This window comes from Camelus ferus, chromosome 4, assembly GCF_009834535.1.
Source record: "Camelus ferus isolate YT-003-E chromosome 4, BCGSAC_Cfer_1.0, whole genome shotgun sequence".
Lineage (NCBI taxonomy): Eukaryota > Metazoa > Chordata > Mammalia > Artiodactyla > Camelidae > Camelus > Camelus ferus.
This window is the reverse complement of record NC_045699.1, coordinates 67,591,674-67,604,536: the sequence shown is the minus strand read 5'-3', so window position 1 is coordinate 67,604,536 and position 12,863 is coordinate 67,591,674. Positions and strand designations below refer to the sequence as shown.

The 12,863-nt window shown below is 45.8% G+C and overlaps 1 protein-coding gene across 12 annotated transcripts in view; it reads right to left on the bottom strand.

Annotated features, from left to right (window-relative positions):
* The window catches only part of RALGPS1 (Ral GEF with PH domain and SH3 binding motif 1), a 269,898-nt gene that overhangs the window by 197,440 nt on the left and 59,595 nt on the right, over positions 1–12,863 (bottom strand). For all 12 annotated transcript variants that reach the window (XM_032478473.1, XM_032478471.1, XM_032478472.1 and 9 more), the window contains one exon: positions 12,485–12,535. In XM_032478473.1, coding sequence (XP_032334364.1) covers positions 12,485–12,535 — 51 coding nt within the window. The remainder of the gene's footprint in view (positions 1–12,484; positions 12,536–12,863) is intronic.

Genomic DNA, 12,863 nt, shown 5'->3' with positions numbered 1-12,863 from the left:
AGAATTATAGGGTGAGAGGTAAATAGAAGTACACTGTTGTAAAGTTCTTATACTATACATGAAATGGTGTATTATCACATGAAAGTAAACCGCTATATATTAAAGACTTATTTCATAAACCCTAAACCAACCACTAAAAGAGATTATAGCTATTTAGCCAATAAAGGAGATTAGAGAGAGTCATGAAACATGCTCAATCACTTAAAAAGAAGTCAGAAGAGGAAAGGGTAAAAAAGAATAGATTTAAATCCAACCATATCAATAATCACATTTAATATAAATAGTCTAAGTACCTCAATTAAAAGGCAGAGTTGGTCAGATTGGATAAAAAAGCAGGACTCAACTATATGCTATAACAAACCCACTTCAAATATAAAGATGCAAATAGGTTGAAAAGTAACAGGATGAAAAATATGTATCACGCTGTCTTAGTCTGTTCCAGTCTCTATAACAAAAATACCATTAATGGAGTAGCTTATAAACAACAGACATTTATTATAGTTTGGGAGGCTGGGAAGTGCAGGATTTGTCAGTAGACTGGGTGTCTGCTGAGGGCCCACCTTCTGGTTCATAGACAGCATCTTTTCACTGTGTCCTCACACAGTGGAAGGGATGAGCTAGCTCTCTGGGGTTTCTTTTACAAGGGCACTAATCCCAATCAAGACGGCTCTGCCCAAAGGCCCCATGTTCTAATTGCATCGCCTTGGGAGTATAGATTTCAACATATGAATTTGGGAGGTACATTCAGGAAGGTCTCAAATCATTGACCTCAGCTTCCAGTTTAAGAAGCTAGGCAAGTAATTTAAGCTCAGAGTAAGCAGAAAAAAGGAAATGATTTTTTAAAAATGAACAGAAATCAATGGACTAGAAAACATAAAAGCAACAGAAAAATTAATGGGAAAATTAATGGTTCTTTTTTGGAGATCAGTAAGACTGATAAACCTAGCCAGACTGATCAGGAAAAGAGAAAGGAGACACGGAGTATCAGTATTAAGAATGAGAGAGGGGAAATCATGACAGAGCCTACAGATACTAGAAGGATAAGGGAATATTATGAACAAATTCTTAGGAACAAATTTAACAACAGATAAAATAGACAAACTCATTGAAAAACATAACTAAAGCTCACTAAAAAAATTAATTACCTGAATACTCCTTATCTATTAAGGAAATTGAATTCATAGTTAAAAACCCTTCCACAGTAATCTAGCATTCATACTCCTTGGTATTTACCCAAAGGAGAGGAAAACTTATATCCACACAAAAAACTGCATTTGGATGTTTATAGTAGCTTTATTCATAATTAACAAAACTTGGAAGCAAACAAGGTATCTCTTAGTAGGACAGGTGAATGGATAAACTGTGATACATACAAACAGTGGAATATTATTCAGCGCCAAAAAGGAATGCTAATCAAGCCATGAAGAGACATGGAAGAATCTTAAATGCATGTTACTAAGTGAAAGAAGGCCATAAAACTGTGTAATTCCAACAGTATGACAGGCTGGAAAAGGCAAAGCTATGGAGACTCTAAAAAGATCAGTGGTTGCCAGGGGATAGGGGAGAAAGAGGGATGAATAGGTGGACCACAGAGGATTTTTTAGAGCAGTGAAACTACTCTATATGATACTCTAGAATTTGCATTTGTCATTACCCATAAAATGGATCATTATGCATTTTCAAAACCCATAAAATGTACAACACCAAGGAGTGAACCCTAATGTAAACTACGGGCTTTCGGTAATAATGATGTATCAGTATAGGTTCTTCAATTGTAAGAAATGTACCACTCTGATGGGGACGCTGATAGTGGGGAAAACTATTGTGGGAGGGCAGGGGGCATACGGGAACACTCTGTACTTTGTGCTCAGTTTTGCTGTGAGCTAAAACTGCTCTAAAAATAGTCTATTTAAAAGGAAAAAACAAAAACCTTTCCACAAAGAAAACTCCAGCTCCAGGTGGCTCTACTTGTGAAATCTACCAAATATTTACAAAAGAAATCATACCAAGTCTACATAAACTCTTCTGGAAAATTGAAAAGGAAGGAATGCTTCCTAACTTGTTTTATGAGGTCAGCATTACACTGATAGTAAAACCAGAAAAAGACATTTCAAGGAAAGAAAAATACAGACCAGTATGCCTCATCATGAACACAGATGTAAAAATTCTTAGTGAAATTTTAGCAAATCAAATCCAACAATATAAAAAAAGAATTCTACATCATGACCAAGTGGGGCTTATCACAACACTGCAAGGTTGGTTTAACATTCAAAAATCAATCATGTAATTCTCCACAGTAACAAACTGAAAAAGAAAAACCATATGATTACCTCAATAGATGCAGGGAGAACATTTGATAAAACCCAATATCCATTCCAGACAAAAATTCACAGAAAAGTAGGATTGGGGGAACATCCTCAGTCTGATAAAATCCATTTATGAAAAACCTACAGCTTATGGCTAACATTATACTTAACAACGAAAGAGCACTCTACCTCCAAGACTAGAAACAAGCCAAGGATATCTGCTCTCACCACTTCTGCTCAACATGGTACTAGAGATTACAGCCAGTGAATAAGACAAGGAAAAGAAATAAAAGCATCTAGTTTAGAAAGAAAGGCATTAGACTATTGTTATTCACAGACATCATCATCTGTGTATAAGATCCTACAGAATCTACAAAAAAATCTACTAGAATAAGTGAGTTTAGCAAAGTCATAGGATATAGGTCAATTTACAAACATCAGTCATATTTCTCTAAACTAGTAATGAGCAATTGGAATTTAATTTAAATACAACAACATTTACAACAGCACAGAAAATGAAATACTTAGGAATGAATCTGACAAAAGGTGTGTAAGACCTAAACACTGAAAAGAATACAGCATTACTGAAATAAATTAAAGAAGTCCTAAATACACAGAGCTACATACTGTGTTCATGGTTCTGGTGACTCAATATTGTTAAGATGCCAATTTTCCCCAAATTGATCTACAGTTTCAACCCAATCACAATCAATAGCCTAGTACGTTTTGTAAAGTCTAACAAGTTGATTTTAAAATTCCTATGGAGATGCAAATGACTAGACTAGCCGAAACAATTCTGAAATAGAAGAAGATATTTTACAGACTTACACTACCTGATTTCAAGAAGACAGTGGTGGGAGTGGAGAGGAAGGAAGGACTTCAAGGACCATGAAGAGATTTCTTGGGCAATGGGTGTGTTTATTGTCTTGATTTGATGATGGTTTCACAGGAATATATATATATGTATGCATATATATATACACACAGGAATATGTATGTATGTGTGTATAATATGCACAAGACTACATATATATATAATGTGTATATATATATATATATACACACACACACACACACATACATCCAAACACATCAAACTGCTGGCTTTATGCACGGTTTATTTATGTCAATTATGCCTGAATAAAGCTGAAAAGAATCTCACTCAGTCCTCATGTCCAGTTTTTTGAGGCAGTCACATCATCAGCTCCATTGTGCAGATATGTAAACTGAGCCTTAGATTGATTAAGTGGCCTAAGCATGGTCACACAGATACAAACCCAGTCCTCCTCACTCCAGAGCCCAGAAAGAAATGCTCTTCTACCTGCTTCTCATTCATTCAGCAAGTACTGACAAGTACTGATCCTATAATGTGCCACTGTGATTGGAGTAAAGAACACAGCAGTGACAAAAGGGTCTTCCTCGGAGAGTTTGACACAGTGCTGGACCCAGGGCCCTTCTAAGCTTGATTTATTAGCCTGTCATTGCTTTCCTTCTTATTACATCACTGACTTCTCTCAAAAGAGGAGACATAACTTGAATTTCTGCCATGTGCCAGGCCATTTGCCTATGCCATCTCCTTTAAGCATCACAACACTATAAGATGGGGATCATTTCCATTTCACAGGCAAGGAAACAAGGCACAGGAAGGTGAAGGAACTTGCCATGATCACACAGCTGGCTGGACAGCAGCAGAGCCAGGTTTCAAATGCAGATCTTCCTGCAAAGCGGGAGCCTCCCATCACACCAAACTGCCTGGAATCCAGCAGTTGCTCCTGCAGCAAGAGTCCAAACGAACCCTGTTTTCCTCGCAGACAAAATCACAACCAGGCGCCAAGTCTCCATGGATAAAAACAGCTGTTCACCAAAGGTTGTTTTGTGTTATTAATTCATTTAAAAGGAAATTTGGTTTCTAACCAGCCCTAATGTCATACCCACCTTCAAGAAGGGAGAAAAAAATGAGTTTGGAAATTGCAAAGTGTTGGTTTCATTGGATCAAATGTGCTGCTGGCCTACGTCTGCAGCCAGCTCCGACCGACTCCTGCCCCAGCCGGCTCTCCCCACCCTTCAGGCAGGTCTTTTTCTGGGGCCCAGCGAGGGACTCCAACCTCTGTCTCCACCATGAATGGAGCTGGGGAAAGGCCTTTTCCACTCTGTTTCCATCGTAACGAGAAATCATTACAATGGATAGAGCAATTACTAGGAAATGAGAAGCAAATAACAAATGCAAACTCAGAGTAGCAACAGATGAGAAAGACAGCTGCTCAGGCTTCCGTTGCTAACTAACATCGCCACTGAAAAGCCTTGCCCCGGAGCCATCCTCCCCACGCCCTGGCCCCACTGGAGGGTACCTGGACCACTCCCCTATTACCTAATACAGCTTTTCTTTTTTTTTAACAAAGAGAGGCAGTACAGCGTGGATGTCAAGAGGATTCAATGGGCTCTTACTATTATTATTTTTACTACTACACCCTAAATATATTCAACACATAACATCAAGCACTGTGCCAGGTCACACGATACGGGGTGAGCAGTACTGGTATGAGCCCTGCATCCATGGAGGTTATAATCTAGGAGGGATAGAGACTTGAAACACTAACTATTCAGACTTTCAAGAGTCATGGCATCGCAGCATAACGGTGAAAAGTACTGTACATGAGAAGTAGTAGAGGGTGAGGTGAGAGGGAACATGAGGGGAATCTGCATGCCTCGAGCCCTAAGCTGCTCACTCTGTCTCCTGAGGGATGAGGAGGAGCCGCCTGTGATGGGGAAGAGAAGAGCCTTCCAGGAGGAGGACACAGCATGTGAGAAGGCGCTGAGACCGGGGGAAACCCAGGAGGCTGCAGGGCAGCACGGAGCGGTGGGCTGCGGCCGGCAGCAGCCAGAAGGTCTGCTGTGGCCCATCACGTAGAACCTGGCCAGCTGGGTAAAGGGGGCCAGTCTGCAACTTAGGAGCAGTGGGGAGCCTGGGTGGGTTCTAGGCAGGACAGGGACGCAGTCAGACTCTGGCTTTAGAAAGCTGTCTCCGGATGCAGCAGAGAGGAGGCTGGGGGCAGGACTGAATGTGGGGGGATGTGATGGGAAGAGAGGTGGCAGTGACTCAGGCTAGGCTGGGGTAGTAGAGGGAAATGGTCTGAGAAAACGACCCAGCATGTGACCTGAGAGAGGGGTTTTAATGATGTCAGCAAAACCGATCTCCTCCTTACAAATAACTGCCTTGCTGGCAATGCTCTTCCCTTCTCCCAGGGCCAAAGCTGTGATTCCAAGGAGCAGCAAAGACACACAGGGTTTGTCCGACATCCAACACTGACCTCTGCTTTCTGGAATGCTCGCTCCTTCAGAGCAGGCAAACGGCATCCAGACAAAAGGCCAGAGGGTCAGGTTCCTGAACCCACAGGCAGTGTTTTCCTGGACTGCAACGTGTCATGTGGCCCAGAGGAAACTGTGTACTTCAGCGGGGAGTCTTCCATTCCTGCAGACCAGCCCCTCTGAAGACCAGCAGATGCGAGGCCAGTCATGACCCAAGCACTCAAGTCCTGATTCGGGGAAGGGTGAAACAAAATCTTTCGAGAGAGACACCCCTCAGGGACAAGAGTTCTGTCTGCTTACGCTGCCCCAAAACATTTGTGACTGTGGCTCCCACCTCCTCATTCTCACTGCATCTGCCCTCCCCTTTAAATCCCAGGTTTCCTCAGGGCCCCAGTGAGGAGGGGAGCGAGGACAGAGAATGCGTGCCCACCTGGACCACCCCTTGCCTGCCTTCCACTGACACTCAGCGTGGCCTGTGCCTCGAACCCAAGTGGCAGGTGCTGGTGACACTGGTTCCTTCCCTTATGAGGCTCCCAGTCTAGGCCCACAGCTCTCTTCTGGGGAAGCCCTGAGCCATTTAAGGGCACCTCCATCTGCCCTCCACATTGCCATCGGCTCCCGACCCCAGGATGCTCTTGCCTTTGTTTGTGGTTCAGTCTCCTCCTCCCATTCTCTAGTCATCATCTCTGGGGACGTCAGTAAATTGGGCGGTGCCCTCTCACTTCTGGGTCACACTGTACCTCAACCTCCCCTCGGAAAAAACCTTCACCTCCTGCCTCAGCTACCCAAAAGCACAACCATTACCTCTTCAAGCACAGTCGCCAGAGTGACCCCACCTCTAACCTTGAACTCTGAAATCCTCCCTCCATGACCTCCAGGCCTCCATCCCCTGGACAAAACACTGCTGACCATCCTGCTCGACTTCTAGGACACTGGCTCCCTGGGCCTCCTCCTGTCTCAGGGCCACTTCCTGTGCCTCCTTCTCTGTCCTTCGCTCTTGCTTCTGCTCCCCAAATGCACAGTCCATCCCTCTCTCACCTGTGTCTTCTCGTCTCAGTTCTCACGGCAGCCTCCCGACCAGATCTGCAGCCAGGCCCCCTCCTCGCCACTGTGGCCACCCCCGCCCCTATAGGCTACGCTACAGCCTCCAAGCCCATCTCCCTGACTGCAGTCAGCTCTGCCCGTTAGAACCAATGTCCTAAGACACAGACCTGTCCAGGTCACTCCCCTTGTGAAACCCCTCCATGAATCCCCCAGGTGAACAAGATAAAGCTCTGCCTCCTGCCCATCCCTACCCACCACTCCCTCCTTGGTGCTTCTTGTCTACTGTTCGTTTGCTGGACTGTGTGAGTGCATGAGGGGAGGTCAGACTGACTACTGGAAAGTCTGGCAGCCCGGATGGAGCAACGTCAGCAGGGGCAGCAAGAAGACTGGAAAAAACATAGCACACGGAGAAGCTTTCCATCTCACTGAATTTGGTGCCCACTGCTGTTCCTTTCCATCACACTCTGGCCTGCTGGACACCCATCCACTTGCCTCTGTGACCTGCACACCCCAGCAGCCAGTCAGCAAGAGAATGACACACTGCCCTCTGGTGAGCCCGGGGCACACCCACACCCCGGGCAACGGTGACCTGAGGAGCACAGAACCCAGAACAGCAGGCTCGCCTCTGCTTCTCTGTGGCTGCCAGTGCCAAAAGTAGTGTTCAACTTTACTAAATACATTACCTGCTTTTTCAGTGAGTTATTCACTCTGTCTGAAATGCCCTTCCCAACTCCCATTCCGTTCCCCACATCACCCAGCATATGCGATCCCTTTCAGCCTTCAAGGCTCAGTGCCAGAGAGTTTCCCCGTCCAGTCTTCGAATGGCCCCCAGGGCACCGTGGTGCAAGTCTTTGTCTAGACCTCAGCCTCCCCACTACCCTGGGGGACCAGGATGTGAACTCAGGTCTGAAGGATTCCAAGTACCATGCTCTTAATCACTCTGCTACTTAAAGTATCACCTCCCCTTGGCCACTGGCTCCCACACAGGCATCACTGAATGTTCTTTCGAGCATGATCTCGCATCCACAATGCACAGAACCTATTCAAATCTATTCACTTGTGAGAAATAATAGCCACAAGTTACTGGGAACTTAGCACGTGCAAGCACTGTACTTAGTTTTTACACGCCCATTGTAAGGTAAAAATTAGGGCTTCCCCCTTTTTACACATGAGAAAACTGAAGCATAAAGAGAATGAGTAACTTGTCCACAGTCCAAGCCAGGAAGGGTGAAGCTGGGACTCCACCCCAGCCTTGCCAGACTGAGTCCATGCTCTCCGGCACACCGTGCAGGGTTAGTGGGCTCAGCAGCTCCGCTTGGACAGAACTGGGCTGACGGAACAAGGCACAGAGCATGCAAAGTTCCAGCACAGTCTAAGGACAGCAGTTCCCCCTTGATGCCGCTCCACATGAAAGCTAATGACAAATATAGTTCTGACGTTCAAACTGGTCTCTGAGAAACTGTTGGGCCTTCCATCCCACAGGCCGGGAGGCGGGATAATGGCAGATTTGGTAGGGAAGGCTGGTGGGGACAAAATGCCACCCTGAAAATGTACCCTCTCACAAGGCTGCTGCCACCGGGACCCCTCAGAAAGACCTCCTTCATGACAGAGCCCTCATCCTCAGCCTTAGCAGCCAGGAATCCACCCAGCCCTGCAACCCCACCCACCATGGTGGTGATGGGTTCTAGGCCACAGCCAGTAAGGTAAACACAGCTGTGGGCTATTATGCTACAAAGTTGTATCTGCAACGACTCGCCAATTTTTGATCAAATCGGTCACTTTTAGAGTCACCAGGGAACAGGGCAGTTATGGTCCCACATTTACTAACTTCCTTTTTCCTTACTCTCTGCCAATCCTTAACTCACCGTCTGCCTGGCTTCCTCTGAGCCCTGGGCCGATGCTCTTGCGGTCCCCCTTGCAGAAACAAGCAGAAGCCACAGTTCCACCCTCAGTTATCAACAGCATTTGGAAATTTGAATCTTCAAAGACTGAGCTCACCAGGCAAAACCCTTGCTTTGGGGGAAGTGGTTACACCGCAGAACAGGCACGCTGGTAATGAGGCCCCCTCCCTTGGTACCCCCTCGGCGGTGTGCCAGAGCACAGCCAGACAGGGCCCTGCAGCGACACTGCCCTCTCGCTGGTTCACTCGCTTTCCACTCACTCAACAAATAGTTACCGAGGATCTACCATGTTCCAGGCACTGGGATTACAACAGGGTCTCAGGATGCAGCCCTCCCAAATCAAGTGGGCATAACCTCCTTTTCTGTCCTCGTGCTTTCAAGGATCTTGGCAGGGAAGCCAAGGAGGGAGGCCCACCCGGGTGTGTCAGTGGTAAGAGAGAGAGAAGATAAGAAGAAAAGGAACTAAAGACAAAGAGAACTGCAAAGAAATGTTAAATGTTAACTAGCAGCTGGGTGGCTAATAGTAATATTGATATTAATATTTTTAAATTGTATTTTATATATGAAGGGATAATACAAAAAAGTAATTATTTATTGTTGCTAAGAACCAAAATTGTCAGTGTAAACAAAAACATATAAAAAGCAAGGGAATTAAATTAACAATCCTGGAATGTTAGATTTGAACTAGAAAGATCAACACTGTATCTATCGGTCACATTTGTATCTGATAACGTGGTATAACAAACAGTCCTGAAATCTCAGAGGCTCAGAGCAACAACATTTATTTCATGCTAATAGGTCAGTAGAGTGACTGCAGTTCAGCTGATCTCCGCCAGTTTCACCCGGGCGGGGTCAAGTGAGGCTGGAATTCAGGCTTTGGGTTAGGGTCAGGTCATCTCTAATGTCCTCATTTGGGTACTCAGGCTAAAAGAGCAACAGCTGCTGGTACCTCACACAGAGCGGAAGCTCCAAGAGGGCTGGTGAAGCTTCATGCCTCTCACCACCTGCACAGCATCACTTGTGCCCAAGTCACAGGGCCAAGCCCAAAGTCCATGGGGTGGGGAGTGATGACAAGGATGAGGAGGGAAGGAAGAACTGTGGAGAAATACCACCACCCACCCAATTATGAACTCATGACTTTTCCGTTTAAAAAATAAATCTTTCCTCACCCTGTCCAGCAAAAAGGCCTAAAAGCAACAGCACAATGTAGCAATGAACATCCTCCCACCCAGACTGTGGTTCTAAATATTATTCTCCACTAAAAGAAACAGGTGCCCTGAGGAATGTCTGACTCCAGGTCTTCAGCAGGAAATTGGAGTACCTACTGTATCAAAGAACTAGGAAGCTATCAAAAAGTAATGGGATCGTGTTAAAGGGATATAGGAGATAACATGAAAGGGCTCCCATTGGTTAAAGGCAGGATAATTTATGCATCAAAAAGAATAATGACTACAACTGATTGAAACACATCATTGAAACCAGCCCCACTCTAACCCTACAGAATCAGAATCTCCAAGATGAAGCCTAGGCACCTGGATTTTTTTCTTTTTACAGAGCTCTCCAACTGATCCTGAGGCACAGCCAGGGCTAAAAGGCACCAGCTCACAGGTTTCCCAGTCTTCTGCAAGTCCAGATCACTCACAGTGTCCATCTTGCTCTCAGATGCTGGCCACTGCTTCCTGGAAAGTTTTGTCTACATCAGACTTAGAATTGTCCCTTATTCATGTGCTTCCAACTCTGGGGTGGTCCAGCCATAACGTGGCAGGCATCACCAAGGGGAAAAATTCCAGTTTTCAGTCTGCTGACAACAATGACTAGCTGAAAAGCTGGGACAGCTCCCAGGGTGCTCCTTTTAACCACAGTTTTGACTGTGACAATGAGGAACAAACTCTTCCATTTTTAGCCAACATATCATAGATCTAAGACATAAAAGTTTAGGGTTTCTCCAGATACCTCAAAGCAATTCATTCTTAATTCTCACTCTGCATCAGATCACCTGGTAAGCTTCTACAAAACAGGGATGACTATGTTCTGGACTCTAACCCAGAGACTCAGATTCAACGGTCTAGGGTGGAGTCTGGGCACTCAGTGTTTCAAAGGCTGTCCGGGTGATTCTTATGTGCAGCCATGGTTGGGAGCCATGGCTCCAAGCTAGTCCTGAAAGCAAAACATCTCGACCTTCATGTCTTGTCACAACTTGAAACAAGATATGCCCTGGATTCGGTCCCTTCCGAACCACAGCGCCCTGGGGAGAAGTCTCGGTCTGCTGCTAGTTCTTGCCTCTGAAGGACTCCCCACCCCTTCCCTCCTGCATCAGCCCCAGCAGCCATCCCGGCCTCCCTGGGCCCACGTGGGTTCAGGGTTCGAGACTCATGGCAGGCTGCGCTGCCCTCCTTGATGCTCAGGAAAAAGAATAAAGATCCAAACCTCTAAACTGCTCCATCAGAGCTAAGCAGAGAACACAGAACTGGATTCAGCTGAGAACTAAGGCATCCACCACACAACTACTCCCCCAACAGGCTCCGAGAGGTAGTGAGTTGCGTGGGTTTTGTTTTGGGTTTTTTTTGGTTAAGAAAGAATGGGTAATTCCACGTTAGAAGAAAACAGAAAAAGACTGGAAGCCAGCCAGTTCACAAAAGCAAACATAGCTCTGCCCCCCAAACCTAATGAACACAATACATGCAGGCGGGCACGCACACGCGCGCGCACGCACATACAAATCACTGCCACGTCTTTAACAAATGCTAAGCACAGAGAGCAATACTCATTTTCCCCTGATTTGTAGCAGGTGAGAATGCCAGCCCTCAGAAGGCCTGGATCCTTTGTCTGTCTTTGTATTAAAATATGCTGTCTTTCTCAAAATCATAGCAGCTACCACACTGTAAGAAGGGCATCATGTTAGGAGTGTTCTGGAACTCACAGGATGGTTCTGACCCCACCCTCTTCTCTGAAATCCGCACCCCACTCACAAGGCTGGGCCCCCTCAGCTGTGCTTGCTCTCGTCTTGGCCACATACTCCTGACCCGAGTCTCTGAACCAGCACTAGCCATAAGACTCAGAAGGGCTGGACTAAGTCTTGCTAGTCCAGGTCTGGAAGCTGGCTTACGTGGGGACCACCAACATGTGGGCCCTTTGGGGAGGTCGGGTTGGACCCCGTGGGCAGACCAAACAGAAGGCAGGAGAGAGAAACGCAGAGGCGAGGCAAGGAGCAGAGAGATGTTTTGCGTCCTGGTTGGCCCCTTAGGCTCCAATGCCCACAGGTTCTGAAAGTGCCCCTTGATCCTTGTAATAAATTCTTCATCTGCCTGTTCAGCTACTTGAAATGGATTTCTATCACTTGCTAACAAAAAAAGAACCCTGACTGAAATAACTGTAAAGCCTCGTTATCAACTGCTAAACATCTACAGGAATCTTTTTCAAAGACCAAAATCAACTCTTTTCTCCTTATTAAATATGCCATTTCTAAAAATATACATATGCTTTTAATTTATATACATATGTGTTTTGCTGTGGCAACTGGCTTCGAAGTCAGAAACAAGGCAACCACCAGAATGTGGAATCAACAGAAAGCAAGCTCTCCAGAAAGCTTTCCCTCCCATCTCCTTCTTGACAGTCGGCATCCTCAGCGGGGGTGGCCTGGGAAAAGGCACTCGTGTGGCCAGGCCTGACTCAGGCATCAACTGCCCCCAGCCCTGCCACAGGGGACCAGACACGGTCACATCCTCTGGAGAGCACAAACCTCTGGTTCAAAGAATGAGCACCTTCGACAATGGAAGGTTCCTTCATTCTCTTCAACAGGGGCTTAAATCGACAGCATGCGGTTATAGAGACGTCACGAGAGAAACTGGGCCACTCTAACGTGGCTGACTAAACCCTCTCCTCCCAGACACAGTGTCAGCAGCACAGTGTAAAGGACAAGGTACAGACCTCCGGCTGGATGGCTTTGAACACGGGTATGTCCATTAATGTGATCTGGCTCTGCAACAGAAGAGAACTGCTGTTAGAAAGTACTGGAAATCAACAGTAGCTGTCATGTGACTTTGAAACTATACAAAGTAATGACACACTTAAAAGTTATGCTTTCCCCCTTAAAATAAAAATCAAGGTAGAAGAGAGTAAAAAATTGGGTAAATTTTGAAAATGCCTCGCCCATCCCTTCCCTCTTCATGCATCTTGAGCCGTACCCTTCTTTCTTGAATGTGAGATGAATTTCCAACTTAGTAATTGACAGGAGTAGCTTGGAGGGAGAGATGGAGAGTAAGGGGAACATTTTTAGTTTGGATATTTTTGTACTATTTGAGTTTTT